The 17430-nt window shown below is 33.4% G+C and overlaps 1 protein-coding gene across 1 annotated transcript in view; it reads right to left on the bottom strand.

The window, feature by feature from the left end:
• Window positions 1-2573: 2573 nt before the first annotated feature.
• The window catches only part of LOC111715568 (phosphatidylinositol 4-kinase alpha), a gene marked incomplete in the record, with an annotated part of 46064 nt that continues 31207 nt past the window's right edge, over window positions 2574-17430 (bottom strand). Inside the window, 21 exon segments of the mRNA XM_023490927.1 lie at window positions 2574-3756; window positions 3897-4028; window positions 4551-4668; window positions 4777-4831; window positions 5798-5866; window positions 6811-6920; window positions 7231-7312; window positions 7868-7924; window positions 8047-8117; window positions 8429-8501; window positions 8809-8915; window positions 9916-10015; window positions 10591-10695; window positions 10844-10956; window positions 12222-12301; window positions 13338-13403; window positions 13459-13520; window positions 13948-14028; window positions 15616-15692; window positions 16564-16675; window positions 17089-17203. Coding sequence (XP_023346695.1) covers window positions 3621-3756; window positions 3897-4028; window positions 4551-4668; window positions 4777-4831; window positions 5798-5866; window positions 6811-6920; window positions 7231-7312; window positions 7868-7924; window positions 8047-8117; window positions 8429-8501; window positions 8809-8915; window positions 9916-10015; window positions 10591-10695; window positions 10844-10956; window positions 12222-12301; window positions 13338-13403; window positions 13459-13520; window positions 13948-14028; window positions 15616-15692; window positions 16564-16675; window positions 17089-17203 — 1921 coding nt within the window.

Consider the following 17430-nt stretch of genomic DNA (forward strand, 5'->3'; position numbering starts at 1 on the left):
AAGGATACAGTAAACCAAGGATACAGTAAACCTAGGATACCATAAACCAAGGATACAGTAATAAACCAAGGATACAGTAAACTAAGGATACAGTAAACCTAGGATACAATAAACCAAGAATACAGTAAACCAAGGTTACAGTAAACTAAGGATACAGTAAACCAAGGATACAGTAAGCTAAGGATACAGTAAACCAAGGATACAGTAAACCAAGGATACAGTAAACCAAGGATACAGTAAACCAAGGATACAGTAAACCAAGGATACAGTAAAGCAATAAACCAAGGATACAGTAATAAACCAAGGATACATTAAACCAAAGCCACAGTTAACCAGTTACTATTACAACATATAACTGGTGATGGTTTGATACCAATTCTACCCATTTCGGGATGATCATCGACAAAAAAGATGTATTAATTTATTTTTATAATATATGATTCCAAATATATTATAAAATCTATGAACTTTAAATGAACATTTTAAGAGAAAGAACAGTATTGAATTATTTGAAACATATTTGTAAATAATAAGTTAAAGAAAAGGGTATAAATTGAATATGTACTTAGGTTTCATATTTGTACAAAAGTTCTGCCTGTTATTATAAGATTCAGTTATTTAACTTTCAAATGGAAAAATTAAAATATGTAAAATGTACATAATCAATAAATAATGTACATAATCAACACGTGTTTAAATTAAAAGGCACCGTGTGCGGCAGTTTGATTATACGTACTGTATCGTCTCCTGAAGTGTGCAGTCGCTTTTTTTTACAAAGCTTTACATCCGAGCTGTTTGAAGGCAGAAATCGTATTTGATATTCCTCTACATTCAACAACAGAGTGCTCATTCAGGCTGTCTTCATCCAAAACTCTGGAAAATGAAGACGACTTTTAAACTCAAAGTTTGTCATATAGTGAGTCCATTGAACATAAAACACAGAAGTTGTGCAGTGAAAACAGACCCATTTTTAGCGCTAAATAAGTGATTTAATAAGTTACAAGTGAAACTATTTGCTTTGTAACATCTAACACAATTATTAGTTGCTTCAATGTCGTCTTCCTATTCCAGAATTACCTGGTCCTCACTGTAGAAATTAAAGTAATATTTTAAAAATTAAATCTGTTTAGTAATTCTCTCCCATTTAACCCTGCTCTGAGCACCCCCCCCCCTCACAAAACCCCATCTGCGGAGATTAACCCTATTATCCTGGTCCAGTGACCCCTTGCTGGTCCAGTGGTTCCCTCCTGCTGAGATTTATCAGGATAATTGGTTAAACTCCGCCCTCCTCACACCTTGTAAAGGGTTATCAATATTTCAATCTTAACCCTGGATACCCTGGGGATACAGCAGTCTCCGCCCCGGGGTAATATTTGAGTGCCTTGAGGGTATTTAGCGAAGCCTGGGGGCGTGTGAAGTGTGCTTAAGGGTAGGATTAATATGGTTCCTGAGCAAGGACGTGTTCTGACTAGGGCTGGGCGTCGTTCCTGGAGAACAATTAGTTCTTTCACGAGAACGAACGGAACAATCAAGAACGATCCCATCGTTCTGAAAGAAAAATTATTAAAGGTTGGAGCCGTTCTCAAGGGATGGAAACATTCTTGACAAATAACGGAACGAAAGGGATGGAACCGTTCTTTGACTAACAACGCCAAGAACGGAATGGAACGGGAGGAATGTTCTTCTACTCAGCTCTAGTTCTGACAGAAGTCAAGTTCAAGTTGACAGTTGATCAATCAGTATTGAATAATTAGACAAGACAAAGAGTAACATTTTTACATANCTTTCAAGTCGTCTTGTGTCATGTTTCGTGGGACACCCTGTACATGCTTTGCAGACGGTACTCCATTTAAAGGGCGTTTTTAAATTTCTTTAATGTGGTTTTTTACTACAACCATAATAGTTAAGACCTATCTTTTATAATATAAAAAATACGTTTGTATTGTTAATATTTTTGCAACCGAAAAAATTAATTTATTTGGCGAAATGCAGCCCACTTAATGTATACAATAACCTTTTCTGGATATATGTACGCGGTAATTGTACATAAGACAGTTAAGGGAAGCATAAATTTCCGAATCTAGTTGTTCAAAATTGTTTTCAGTCAACAGTCAATTTGCTCCAGTTTTTAATAATCTTTTTGGAAAATTTTCCGTTGTAAAATGCTAGGAATTTATCTTAAAGGGAGTGTTCGCGAAAAATGAAAGGGGGTATAGGCTTAATGCGATAAAAAGCGCTTTTGATCGCTACTAATCTTGCTTCTATCTGTTGCGTCTATAAGGAGAAAATTGCTAAAAACGACTCACACCGAAGAACGCGGCGTCCATACAAATTCGGAAAGATGCAACATTAAACATTAAACAAATCAATTTAATGCCAAACAAATCATTCAGATATTACAAACAGTAGTCATCGATTATTTTTCGACGCATTCGTATATAGTTAATATTTCACAATTCATAATTTTTATTGAAAAAATCCTTAACATCAAATAACTGTCGTACTGTTTAAATGTCGTCTTCCTATTCCACAGTTTTCTGGTTCTCACTGTAAGTAAACGCTAACACTAACAGTAATAATTAAACGTTTATTCTTGAAGCTCGTAACAAGAAAAATAAATACTTACAATTTTCCAAATAAATGCAGAGTTCTTAAACGGACGCTATTACGAATTTCCGATTCACAAGGGTAACAGCTATCTGCGTTTTTGTAGCTTTATTTTATCAATTTCTTTCATCGTCTCTGCAGCCTGAATCCGCAAATAAAATTTATGGAAAACCACAGAGATAACAAAAAGGGAAATAAATCTAACAGTCCATTTAAGAATACATTTGTAATTTTTATACGCTAATAAATAACATCAATTTACAATCTAAATTTTACAAATCATATTTTATAAATTTAAACCCTGAGGTATTCTAATAAAAATGAGTGAGGAAATATGGGAAAATAGAAAAATGATAAAGAAAGCTACAAGAGAGCAGAAGAACAAAGAAAAAAAGGTAAAAGGTGGTAGAAAGAAAGGTTGTAATGTAGAAAAAAATGTAAAAAGTGGTAGAAAGAAAGGTAGTGATGAAGAAAAAAAGGTAAAAGGTGGTAGAAAGAAAGGTAGTAATGTAGAAAAAAAAGGTAAAAAGTGCTAGGAGGAAAGGTAGTGATGTAGAAAAAAGGTAAAAAGTGGTAGGAAGAAAGGTAGTGATGTAGAAAGACAAAGGAAAATGCAGGAATGTAAACTATTTCAACATTTAACGCAAATAATTTCGGATTGAGAGGATTTAATGTTTAATTTTGAACAAGAAATTGACACGCTGACACATTTGGTTAAAATTAAAACAATTCTGTTTTTTTTTTCAATTACATAATTTTATTTTTAAGACAAAATATGCACACCAATTGTTTTTGATTGAAGAAATGATATTGGGTGAGTGGAACTGGATACAATGATTTAAATAGATATATATAAATTGACAATTTCAAAAGCTGAATTTTCTACTATTCTTTAAAAGAAAAACAAATGAGAAAAAAACGAAATACCCCGGTCTACAAATTAGATTTTAATCAAGCTGAATAATACACATAGTTTAAATACTCGAAATAACAGTAAAATTGTGACTGAAAAATCAATATGGAATTTGGTTCTGATGATATTGAAGCATATCGTAAGCTCTTGTTCTGAAATTAAGGAAGCTTCTCTGGATCACTCCGATCATAAATAAAGCTGCTTCCCTCTCCGAAGCTGCTGGTTGTAGACGCTGCCTGTAATATAAAAGAAGCATCAGTGAGCAATCAAGTACTGTAAAAAACTTTACAAAGAACTACTTCTACTGCTACTGCTACTGCTACTGCTCCTGCTCCAGCTACTGCCACTGCTCCTGCTACTGCTACTATTAGTATACCTGAGTAGTTCTATAGTCTGTCCCCTGAAGCAAGGTAGTCCAGTATCCAGCATCAACTGCACCAGGTAGATCAAGGAGTTTGTATATGGGCGGATAACAAGGTAAGCTTTCACACACAACTCCATGAACCATCTGAACAATAAGATTGTTCGTTAAAGTGTTAAGTGTGAATTGTTCAATGTGAATGAAGCATGTGTAAGCTTACAGAACACTTGATCTGGTATTTGTTCACATTACGCAATTTGTGCATGACAAAAATAGTAAAAACGCATTTGCGTAAACATGAGCATTAAAGGGACTGTAGACGTATTTTCAAATTGACTCTCCATGTAAAGATTGGCATTTCCGATTCAAACTGGTACCCTGCTAACATTTGTCTGGTCATAGGCGGTGGAGAAATTCGCATGTGATTGTACATAAAATGCCCAAACTATACTGAAAAAAATAGAGAGTAAAGAAATGTGGAAACTTTGGAAAATGTGGAAACTTAACAACTAATAATGACCTTAAACATGACAACAACCTTGTCTCATGACCACCACAACCATGACCCCGACAACGACCATGATCATGATCAATACCATGACTTTGAACACGACAACAACCATGACCACGACCACGACCGCAACCACGACCATGACCATGAATGTTTACCTAAAAGGTTGGGCCTCCATCTTGCCCCCCATGATTTCTACAAATTCTGTTGTAAGCTTCATATCTGGTTCAAACGCCATGTTACCTCCAGGAGAACTTTCAAACATAAATCCAAAATCTAGAAACATGAATTATTTTTAATGGGACTGAAAGCGTAATTTCAAGTGACCCTCAATGCAAAAATGGCAATGGCACTTCACAACGGTATTCAATGAATTTTACTGACCTATATGAATAATATGCCCGTCTTCGTCCACCATTATGTTTCCATTATGTCGATCCTAAAATACAAGATTCACAATTTTGTGTCGACGATGCTCCAGTGATGCTAAGTTCTTTCCCGAAGGAATTTTCCCTAGCGGCAACTTCCAAAGAGTATTTCACCATGTGGCAACTTCCCAAATGTGCAATTTCAATCACGGCAACTGTTCTAGCTGCAGCGCTCGGTTCCTCTATCCTATTCATGTCGCAGCGCTTGCCACCCCCCCCCCCCGCCTAACCAAATTTTAAAAGGCCAGACCTAAAATCTTAATGTTTATTTGGGAAGTTACCACTTGGAAAATTGATCCCAGGAAAGTCGCTCTTGGGAAGTTACCTAACACCGATCCAAACCTAAAAGAGTAAATAAAATAGGTGTTTGTGCAACTCTTTGTTTGAAAATATATTTCGACCTGGTCCCTCTTCGGTTCTAATGATATAATAATCAACAAAATAAATGATAAAAAAAAATTAAAATATCAAAAAAACCCTAAAAAACTTTTTTAAGATTTACCAAGGAAAATAAGGAAAGAGTTCAAACAATGATATGCTTAAGAAAGGATATCTAAACTTTTAGAAGAAATGACCTTAAACATTATTATTCTTAGAAACTTAGATCAATTTAAAACTAATATAACTAAATGTTTACAATGATCCCAGTCCTAGTGAGTCTATTTTTATTAGCCTTAAAGGGAGTGATCGGCTATATAAGGTAGTTGAACTGAGTATGCAGTGTTGTGGAAAACTTCTTTCGGATTCATTTGAGACATATTAAACGTTTTAAAGATCTGTAAATCCTGAGTTTGAGCGCAAATTCGACGTTCAAAACTCCTACTGTGGGGGTGGATACGTTTTCAGAATTAGTTCCTTCTTAATTATTAAATGAAACCGAAAGAAGTTTTCCACAACACTGCATACTCAGTTCAACTACCTTATATAGCCGGTCACTCCCTTTAACTTACTGAGATTGTTACTTTTTTATTCCTTGCCTTTATTTGAAGAATAAATCCCATGACAGAGTAGGCAGCCATAGAGGTGATAAAATTCCTTCGTGCCGTCTACACCATAGAGGAGTCATAAATTGAGTAGTTGTAGATTTATTCATAGAGGAGATATTAATAGAGTAGATGTAGATTTATCCATTGAGGAGATATTAATAGAGGTGTAGATTTATCCATAGAGAAGATATTAATAGAGTAGTTGTAGATTTATCCATAGAGAAGATATTAATAGAGTAGTTGTAAATTTATCCAATCCATAGAGGAGATATTAATAGAGTAAATCATAGTTCAGATATCATTAGAAATGTGTAAATAAAAAATCAATTTTAACTATTGACGAAACTAAAACAGGAAAACCAATTTTGGGCCATACAGATGTTTCAAGTTAAAAGAGGAGTTTTTTTCAAACATTAATTAGCCAATATAAAACAAAGGGAATGAACTAAACATTAAAAATTCTTTGACAAGTTTAATGCCAACAACAACGCTTTCAGAGCCCGCGATTTAAAAAATTCGGGAAAATACGGCTCGGGTATAAGGTTTCGTTGGACCTTATTTACGACTTGAGCTTTCGGATTCAAGCTGCATCTTATTTTCCACCGAGTTGAATGCAAAAAACCGGTTTAATATTCTATTTGGCAGATGTTCCTGGTAGGAATTGGCGCATTCCCAGTTTTTATGAGAACAAGACTCAACATTGAGCCTTATTCTCCACTAAAACCAACCAAGGTCGGTTTTATTTTCATTGGGCCTAACTCCTTAAGTCGAGCCGAAGATCTTGCATCTGTCAATCACGTGACACCAGCTGTCGTTAGAGTTGGGTCGAAGATTGCGTCTTAAAGTCGGGTTTAAGGAATTACGACTCGAGCCGAAGCTTTTAAATCGCGGGCTCAGGGGTAACATTGCGGAGGAACTTCTTCAGCCTCTTTAATATTCATAAACTAATAAAACCTTGAAAACTTCAACTTGAAAGAAAACTGAAATGATGACTCTGTATGTTCCTTAAAGCTGGTGCTGGTCTCGTCTCCATACTTCTTCTTGAAATAATTAAATAGATCAGTATCCGTCCTCCGGCCCAGCTGGTCACGTGATTTAGCATCAGGAACACATTCTAGATAGATAGACAGATAGATAGATATATGGATAGATAGATAGATAGATAGATAAATAGATAGATAAATAGAGAGATAGAAAATTAGATAGATAGAAAAAAAGATTGATAGATAGATAGGCGTTAAAGACATATAAATATTTAGATAGACAAAAAGATAGACAGAACGACAAATAGATTAATAGATAGATAGATAGTTGTAATTGTTTAGATGGATAGATAGATAAACAGACGAAAAAAAGGAAAGATGATAGAGTATATAGATAGATAGATATTGAAAGAAAAGAGATTTCTCGTATTTCTATTTTACCAATAACTCCGCAGCCAGGTTTAGTAGCAACTACTTTATAGGGGAAAAGGTAGAGGTCCAACCCACTCTGCGCAAATACATCCTTAATAAATATATAATTAGATTAATATATAGATAGAGATATATTTAGATAGTAAGATAATTAGATAGATTAAGAGATAGACAGATCTACTTAGATAGATACAGAGATGGACAGATAATTAGATTGACAGACAAATAGATATATAGATAAATATATAGATAGATAGATAGATAGATAGATAGATAGATAGATAGATAATTAGATTGACAGATAGATATATAGATAAATATATAGATAGATAAATATATAGATAAATAGATAGATAGATAGATAGATAGATAGATAGAAAAATCGTTCAAGTGCGGGTAAACGGCAGGAGTAACGTTTAGTAACCTGGGCAGCGCTGGGTTCCCAAGCTAGTCCTTAATAAAATCCAAAAAAATGTGAGGATTTGCCAACCAGCTTCAAGTTTTCAATGTTAACTGATTTTTCATTGATCATTGGTGAATCATTGATCCTTGATTTTTCATTTTTCAATTGTAAGTGATCATTGAATTGTACCTTGAAGAGTGAGATGACCTATAGAGCGAGGATATATCTATTGAGTTGTGTTACCTTGAAGAGTGAGATGACCTGCAGAGCGAGGATATCTTGTCTACAATCATCTCCAACCTAGTATAATTATATATACAAATATATACATGCGGTATAAATGGACATACATGTAGTCCAATAATTAAAACATGAATACTATTTTTTCAATTTGAGAAGTAAAAAAAATATGGAAGAAAAACCTTAAATATAGCAGCTTGCCAGTATGTATCTCTCTCCTCCCCACTACCACCGCTTTTACCACTTTTCTGCCCTAAAAAGGTAACATTTAACAAATATTAAAAAGGCCAACAAAGATCATTTTAACTTAAAAACAAACAGTAGAATAGTATGGCTAATGACTAAAAATTAAAAGAATGAATAATTGAATATTGTGAATAATTGAATATTGTGAATAAATGAAAATTGTAAATAAATGAATATTGTGAATAAATGAATATAGTGAATAAATGAATATTGTGAATAAATGAATAAATGAATAAATGAATAAATGAATAAATGAATAAATGAATAAATGAATAAATGAATAAATGAATAAATGAATAAATGAATAAATGAATGAACCTGGGGATACTGGTGACGTGGCTGCATACTCCAAACCAAACTTTTCTAAATCTGATATCCCGCATTTCTTCACCTAAAATACAGAATCTTCAATAAAGATGCAAAGATGGCAATGCCCGATCTACAACGTGACCAAAACTGTGGAATTTTCCGACACGAAATTTCTGATAATTTCTCCATTGCTTCTCATAAGCAAGAAACTTTCGCAGAGCAACTGCAAATGAACATGAAACAGTTTAAAGAAACAATAACATTGATATCTAATCCGATCATGATCAGACAAAGCTTTTAAGACTACTGTTGTAAATCGGACATTGTCATCTTTGCATGGAGGGTCACTTTTTGAAATTGCGCTTACAGAGCCTATAAGTCTGGTTTACCTTAAATCTGGCCAGGTATGGAGCTTTAGCAGCACTCTGCATAGGCTGACCACTTGTTCGGTCAATATCCAGTACTAGAGCTTCAGGGTTAGAGGGGAGATAGCAACCTAGATATATCCAGTACTAGAGCTTCAGGGTTAGAGGGGAGATAGCAACCTAGATATTAATATCTAGTACTAGAGCTTCAGGGTTAGAGGGGAGATAGCAACCTAGATATTAATATCCAGTACTAGAGCTTCAGGGTTAGAGGGGGGATAGCAACCTAGATATTAAGGTTACAGTGGTAACAAAAAAAACAGTCTTCCTCTTTGTTTCTTTATACTACGAAACGTATCAACAAATTTTGTAATTTGTAACTAATTAAATTTCTAAATAAGCCCTCAACACTTGAAGACGGATGTAAGTTTATCGATATTTCTAAATTGACATAGAAAACAAATTTTAACATTATTTGCTGGATGGGCCTTAGTCGAACCGGTCCAGCTTCTACATGACTACAGAATGTTAAAAGACTGCCATCTAACGCCATTTACTGCAACTTATCCCATTCCAAGGATTGAAATTTTGCCATTTTAATGAAAATTTAGATTTCAAACATTTTTCCACTTTTTTCACAAAAATCATTTCTTGAAAAGACAATTTTTTAAGGTTTTGTATACAATTGCATCCCATGGAATCCCTTTTGCATTTTTTATGATAATTTTCTCCAAAAATTCATTTATTTCTCCATAAAAATAATTTATTTACCCCAATTAAGCAAAAAAAACTCATTAACAATAAAATTATTTTCAAAGTGGGGGGGGGGTTTGATTTTTCAAGAAATTATACACCACTGGATAGATGTTTGCTAATAGGGCATGAACTTCAGGTCTACACAACGGACCCAGCTGTTGAAAATATGACACTTTCTCTATTTCTGCCAAAACAATAAGAAATTGAATTCTCTTCTCTCGAGCAGAATTCTTGATTAAAAAAACGAACAGGCGAACATTTATCAGTCTTTTATCAGTCTTAAAACAAATTGCAGAATTTATAGAATCCCTGCACATCCTACATGTCGATAGAAAAATCCAAATTCATTATTTTTAATTCTACGAAAAAATCCACCTTTCTCTAATTTGATCTCCGCGAGTGCAGCAAGACAAGCATCCTTTCTCTTCTTTCCTTTCTCAAACCCCTTGATCTTCCCAGATATATCAGTGATCTCCTAAACAGATATATCAGTGATCTCCTAAACAGATATATCAGTGATCTCCTAAACAGATACATCAGTGATCTCCTAAACAAAACGAATAATTAAAATATGCGACAGATTGAAATTAATTTAAAGGGACCCTCCACGTAAAGATGAAAATACCCGATTTACAACGGTACCCTTGAAACCTTAATCTGATCAAAAATGTGGAAGATATTGTCGTTTTTCTAGGTTCAAACGTGTTTGATTCAGATAATTTCTGCATGTTTCCATGCGCCAGTCACTTTTTTTCTTGGAGATAATGAAGAAAGCACAATTGAAAATATTCAGTTTTCAAAATTAGAAGTTCATTGATTTCTAATTCATACTTGATCAGACAAAGCTTTTAAGGGTTCCGTTGTGAATTAATGCCATTTTGTCACAGAAAGTCATTTGAAATTATGCTTACAGCCCCTTTAATTTGAAATTATGCTTACAGTCCCTTTAATTTAAAATTATGCTTACAGCCCCTTTAATTTGAAATTATGCTTACAGCCCCTTTAATTTGAAATTATGCTAACAATCCCTTTAATTTAAAATTAATTTACCTTGAAGAACTCAAACTCTCTAAGATAGAAATTTTTGGCCGCAGGGCTCAATAGTTCTTCGATACTTTTCCGTACTGGTAGCAGTTTATCATACATTACGGGGTCCTGAAGTAATTTGTATCATTCTAAGATAAAAGAGGTTAACGTAACCCCCACCACTCTCCTTTCCCTTAGTCTTTTTTTGATGGGGGGGGGGGGGTGAGTTAGGAAAAAATGATCACAAAATCTAAATGCATGGTCCACCCTTTCCTACCTTCTCTATACCCTCTTCATCTGTATACATGTTGGCCTCCATATTCCAGATAATTTGATGCGCCACTAGGTTGGATCTTTGAGAGATAGACTTGATAAACTCTTGTACATAACCTAGAAATAAAACTCTTGTACATAACTAGAAATAAAACTTTTATACATAACCTATAAATAAAACTCTTGTACATAAACTATAAATAAAACTCTGGTACATACCTAGAAATCAACTTTTATACATAACCTAGAAATAAAACTCTTGTACATAATCTATAAATAAAACTTTTGTACATAACCTAGAAATAAAACTCTTGTACATACCTAGAAATCAACTTTTATACATAACCTAGAAATAAAACTCTTGTACATACCTAGAAATAAAACTTTTGTACATAACCTATAAACAAAACTTTTGTACATAACCTAGAAACAAAACTCTATTACATGTAAATAGCACTAAATGTATAGCTTAAATTAAAACTTTTTTTACATAGCACATAAAATACTCTAAAAATTACTTAACCTGTAAAAAATGGCAAACATACATGTTTTCAATCAAGAAAACTTTTTCAGAACTGTGCGCCCCGAGCTGGAAACACTTGTTTTGTGGATATCGAGATCAATGCTTGATCTTCTCTTTTTTGTTAATCTGCAGATTAAATTAATCTTTAATCAATATCCATGAAAGTTTTTATAATTAAACCAATCAGAATGTCTCTTGCAGAAACCGAACAGCCAATCAGAAGCCAGGAAAGTTGCGCGCAATTGCTTGCAGGGATTTCCAAAAAGAGAAGATTAAGAGGAAAGCAAAAGAGGATATCGAAATTAAGCTATTGGGAAAAAGGTATAAAATACGACAGTTTTCAGCTGTATTATCTTCTTTTTAAACTGTGAATTAGGACCTAGAAACGTGAATCATCGTATCTGACCTGGACTAGCTGGGGTATATAGAAAATGTACCTAGATCATCGTATCTGACAGCCTGGACTAGCTGGGGTATATAGTAAATATACCTAAATCATCGTATCTGACAGCCTGGACTAGCTGGGGTATATAGTAAATATAACTAAATCATCGTATCTGACCACCTGTACTAGCTGGGGTATACAGTAAATATACCTAAATCATTATATCTGACCGCCTGTACTAGCGGGGTATATAGTAAATGTACCTAAATCATCATATCTGACAGCCTGGACTAGCTGGGGTATATAGTAAATATACATAAATCATCGTATCTGACCGCCTGTACTAGCTGGGGTATATAGTAAATATACATAAATCATCGTATCTGACCACCTGTACTAGCTGGGGTATATAGTAAATATACCTAAATCATTATATCTGACCGCCTGTACTAGCGGGGTATATAGAAAATGTACCTAGATCATCGTATCTGACCGCCTGGACTAGCTGGGGTATATAGAAGAGGACAGCCTCGGCAGGGTAGGAGTTCAACACTCTGCACACAATATCAGGGTTAAAGGGACAAACAACAATTATTTTCAATTTAAAGGGACAATATAAAAAATACAGTAGTCGTCATATATAAAAATACAATGAAGATGAATTTCTATTTCAATTTTTACTTCTTACCAATCTTTCAAACATTGAATACACATAAACATGTAAACCAAGAGAAGTTGTCAATAACCAGTTTCTTTTTGATTACTTGTAAACTTGTAATCTAAAAATGTTTGTAAGTGATCCAAGCATTATTAGTAAAATGTCGTATTCACTGTATTGATATAATCTCCGACCACTGTAGCAGAAATTTATAAAAATTTATCAAAACATGAAAATTTTCGGATGTTTATTTTTATCTATTCTTTGTAGAAAATGTTGGAAAATTGAACCAAAATCTATAAAAATACTGAATAATTAAGTTGAAAAAAGTAAATACTATTGTTAACCAGAAAACTCTGGAATAGGCAGTCGACTTAAAACTCAAGTTATAAACAGTAAACAGACCCATTTCACTTAATAAGTGATTTAATAATTTACTAGTAAAGCTAATTGCTTTGTAACAACATCAAATGCTTTAGTGTTTTCTTCCTTTGCTTCAGTTTCCTGGTTATCACTGTATGTATATATAAATTTGGCTTGTCTGTCTGTTTGTTTGTATCCATTAAACGTCAAAAAGACTGAACCGATCGGGCCCAATTTTTTTGTGACCCCATGTTACACCAGGGAAGGTTTATGAACGATCAAAATTTAATAAATTTGTCTTTAAAAGTTTTTATTTTAATTTTTGTAAAATGTTCAAAATTTTGAAATCGGCGAACAAATTCAATTTCTTATAAATTTTCAAAATCCACAAAACTTTTTTCATGAAATCCGCGAATTTTTTGTTTGTTTTTGTTTTTAAATTTACACACAGAGAACATGTTCTCAATTTAAATAAAAGATGGGCCCTAAAAGTCTAGTAATTTTAAATGTTTAACAAATTCCAAAAACGCTCATTCAATACACTGACAAAATAAGAATAAAATGTCAACCTTGTAGCATACTGCGCAGTCAGAGGGTGGATTGGTAGAGTCCGTTTACAGAACAGGGACAGAGCTCTAAATAAATATTCAAATATTGGATATTCTAAAAAATAATCAATTAATTAATTACCTAAGTGGAGAGCAGCGCGCCCAGGTGAGAAGATGAGGCAATTCAGGGCCATCCCGTTCAACCTGGTTTATATTGATATTGGTATTGATGATGATACTGATTATAATGATACTGATATTATTAATAATACTGATAATTATGATAATCATTAAAATGATTATATTAATAATATTGACAATAATAATGATAATGATAGTTATAATGATTATGATAATTACAAGGATAATAATATTGATATTATAAATGGTACTGATCACTATATTTTTCATTAAAATGATAATGATGATGAAAATGATAATGATCAACAACAACAACAACAATACTACTACTACTACTAATACTACTACAACTTCTACTACTACTACTACTACTACTACTACTACTACTACTACTACTACTACTACTACTACTACTACTACTACTAATAATAATACTAGTAATAATAATAATGATACCACTAAAAATGAAGAATAAATTGCTGAAGTGCACCTGTTCTTCTGAGAGGAAGAATGCCAGTGCCTGAGGGATATGGCAGACCTTGGTGGGGTAAGTCCTGGTTAGCTGACACACCTGGTAAATAAAATATAGTACATAAAGGGACTGTAACGTTGTCTGTGGGCCTTAACTAAGGAATTCATTTCCACACCTTACATGAGATATTTCCTATTTAAACTTATTGTTAGTTATTTCAAATATTTTTCATAAAAACTCTTCGACGCTATTTTCGGCGGTATAAAATTATGTTCAAAATATGAATAAAGATATGTCGAGTCGATACAGATACAGATCCAGATCCAGATACAGATACAGATACACATACAGATCCAGATACAGATACACATACAGATCCAGATACAGATAAAGATACAGATACACATACAGATACAGATACAGATATAGATACCGATACCGATACAGATACAGATACACATACACATACAGATCCAGATCCAGATCCAGATCCAGATCCAGATCCAGATCCAGATCCAGATCCAGATACAGATACAGATACAGATACAGATACACATACAGATACACATACAGATACAGATAAAGATACAGATACAAATACAGATAGGGCTAGTCACGATCACACTTTTTTCTCACCGTTCGTTAACGATTAGGTAAAATCGTTCAAAAGACTAACTTTTCAAATGTGCGTTCGTTCTTAGCTAAAAACTGAGCGTTTCGTTGAGTTAAAGACATTTTCCGTTCTTTAGAAAGTTACAACTCGTTAATGGTCTTAATAATATTAATGAGGTTAATGGTCTTAATAATATTAATGAGGTTAATGGTCTTAATAATATTAATGAGGTTAATAGTCTTAGTAATATTAATGAGGTTAATGGTCTTAATAATATTAATGAGGTTAATGGTCTTAATAATATTAATGAGGTTAATGGTCTTAATAATATTAATGAGGTTAATGGTCTTAATCTTAATAATATTAATGAGGTTAATGGTCTTAATAATATTAATGAGGTTAATGGTCTTAATAATATTAATGAGGTTAATGGAAGACATTTTAAATTAACGATTATTTCATAAAAAGGGAAAATTAGAAGTCATCGTGTAAAACCAATAAAACACATAAAAGCTTTAGAAATGTAAGAGTTCAATTCTGTTTTAAGCAGATAAGTAACGAAAGTCGCCTTTATTTTTAAACATACATTTTTTCTTTTGAATTGTTCGTTATTTTTCCTTCATAATCAAGAACGGTTATTTCGTTTGTTTACAAATTCAAATTTAACGAATTTTGTCGTTCGGTAACGGAATATTCCGTTAGATTTTAAAAACCTGTCATTCGTTAACGAAACGTTGCCCAGCCCTAGATACAGACAGGCTGGACTTCGTTGTAGTTAGGTTTTACGTTAGGTTAAGATACTTCTGAATTAAGTGTTTTAATCGTTTTGGATCGCTTAAAAAAAAGATCCAAAAACGACCGATACAACACGCTCGTGTTAACATCGTTTTAGCATTGTTTTAGCATAGTTTTAGCATAGTTTTAACAACGGTTTACCATCGTTTTTTGCATATATTTTCTGTCAGGGTCAATATTTAACCTAGCACAATAAAAGTAAATGTGTGGAATAAAATATTTATAAGACATTAATTACACTTTGTCNAAATATAGGATTAGTTCTGGTCTGATTCTGCATATCCTCGCGCCATTTTGCTGAATATAAATATAGGATTAGTTCTGGTTCGATTCTGCATATCCTCGCGCCATTTTGCTAAATATAAATATAGGATTAGTTCTGGTTCGATTATGCATATCCTCGCGCCATTTTGCTGAATATAAATATAGGATTTGTTAAAAATTAAAATGATAATAATAATAATGACACTTACAGTTAATCTAACCCTATAAAATTTCTTTTTAATCAACTAACAAACCTTCATTTAATTAATATTTGACCTACAAATTAAACATTTTACCGCTATTTCCCTCTCATGCCTCTATTGGTCTCTCAAGCCCCTCAATGGCCTTCCATGGCCTTCCATGACCTTCAAAGACCTTCCATGAACTTCCATGACCTTTTATAACCTTTCATGACATGTACTGTCCTCTCTTGACCTTAAATGTCCATTCCGAACCTTAAATGTCCGTTCCTGACCTTTCCTTCCATTGACTGGCCTTCCATTACCTTACCTGACATTCATTGTCCGTTCCTAACCTTTTCTAACCGCTCATGAACTTACTGCTAATGACTTTTATGACCACTCATGAGCCCTCCAAATTGTAAATGTTACGAAACCTTTATGACCGTGTGTACCTTTAAACCTCACTAAACCTTTCTCACTTTCTCATAATCTCTCGTAATCTCTCTCAATCTCTCCGAACTTCTCTCAATCTCTCCTAACTTCTCTCAATCTCTCTCAATCTCTCCGAACTTCTCTAAATCTCTCTAAATCTCTCTAAATCTATCTCAATCTATCTCAATCTCTCTCAATCTCTCTCAATCTACATCTCTCTACATCTCTCTACATCTCTCTACATCTCTCTACATCTCTCTACATCTCTCTACATCTCTCTACATCTCTCTACATCTCTCTACATCTCTCTAAATCTCTCTAAATATCTCTAAATCTCTCCAAATCTACCTGCATCAGCTAGTTGCTTAGCTTCCTCCTTCCCTACTTGAACCCCAGCCCCTGCAGGAGTTTCTAGGTCTAGAGGGGAGAGCCAGGTCACCATCATATCTATCTCTACAGCCTGGGTTATATTCTTCATTAACATCATCATTAATTTAAGACTGTTCTAAAGTTTACAGCAATTGATTTTAGTTTTTCTAAAAATGAGTATTCAAGAAATATCAGGTGTAAAGTATCTCAAAATAGAGATTCATAAATACAGAAATAAAAGGAAGGGAAGGGAAGGTTTACTAGTAATGGGGAAATCATTAAAAAATGGAAAAGGATGAGTAAATGAATACAAGACCGAATAAAAGAATAAATGAATGAATTTATGAATGACGGAATAAATTATAAAATTATAAAAAATACAAGAATGAACAAATGAATGCAAAGTTTATCAGAAATGAGAGAGAGAATAAATGAATACAAGAATGGAAAAATAAATAAATTGAATGACGAATGATTATTCAAATACAAGAATAAAACATTTACCAGTAATGAGAGAATGAGCCAACGCTTCTTGCTGTAATCCTTCACCAAGTTCTCACGATTACTGGACATCTTCTGATTCCTACTTACACTTCTCTTGTTCAGGGTCCCTACTCCTAGATCATAATTAATATTAACTTACCTTCCGCGTGAATGGATCAAATGGATCAAATGGATCAAATGGATCAAATGGATCAAATGGATCAAATGAATCAAAAGGATCAAATGAATAAAATGAATCAAATGAATTAAATGTACCAAATGTACCAAATGGATCAAATGGATCAAATGGATCAAATGGATCAAATGGATCAATTGGATCAATTGGATCAAATGGATCAAATG

The sequence above is a fragment of the Eurytemora carolleeae genome, unplaced genomic scaffold, assembly GCF_000591075.1.
Source record: "Eurytemora carolleeae unplaced genomic scaffold, Eaff_2.0 scaffold430, whole genome shotgun sequence".
Classification (NCBI taxonomy): domain Eukaryota; kingdom Metazoa; phylum Arthropoda; class Copepoda; order Calanoida; family Temoridae; genus Eurytemora; species Eurytemora carolleeae.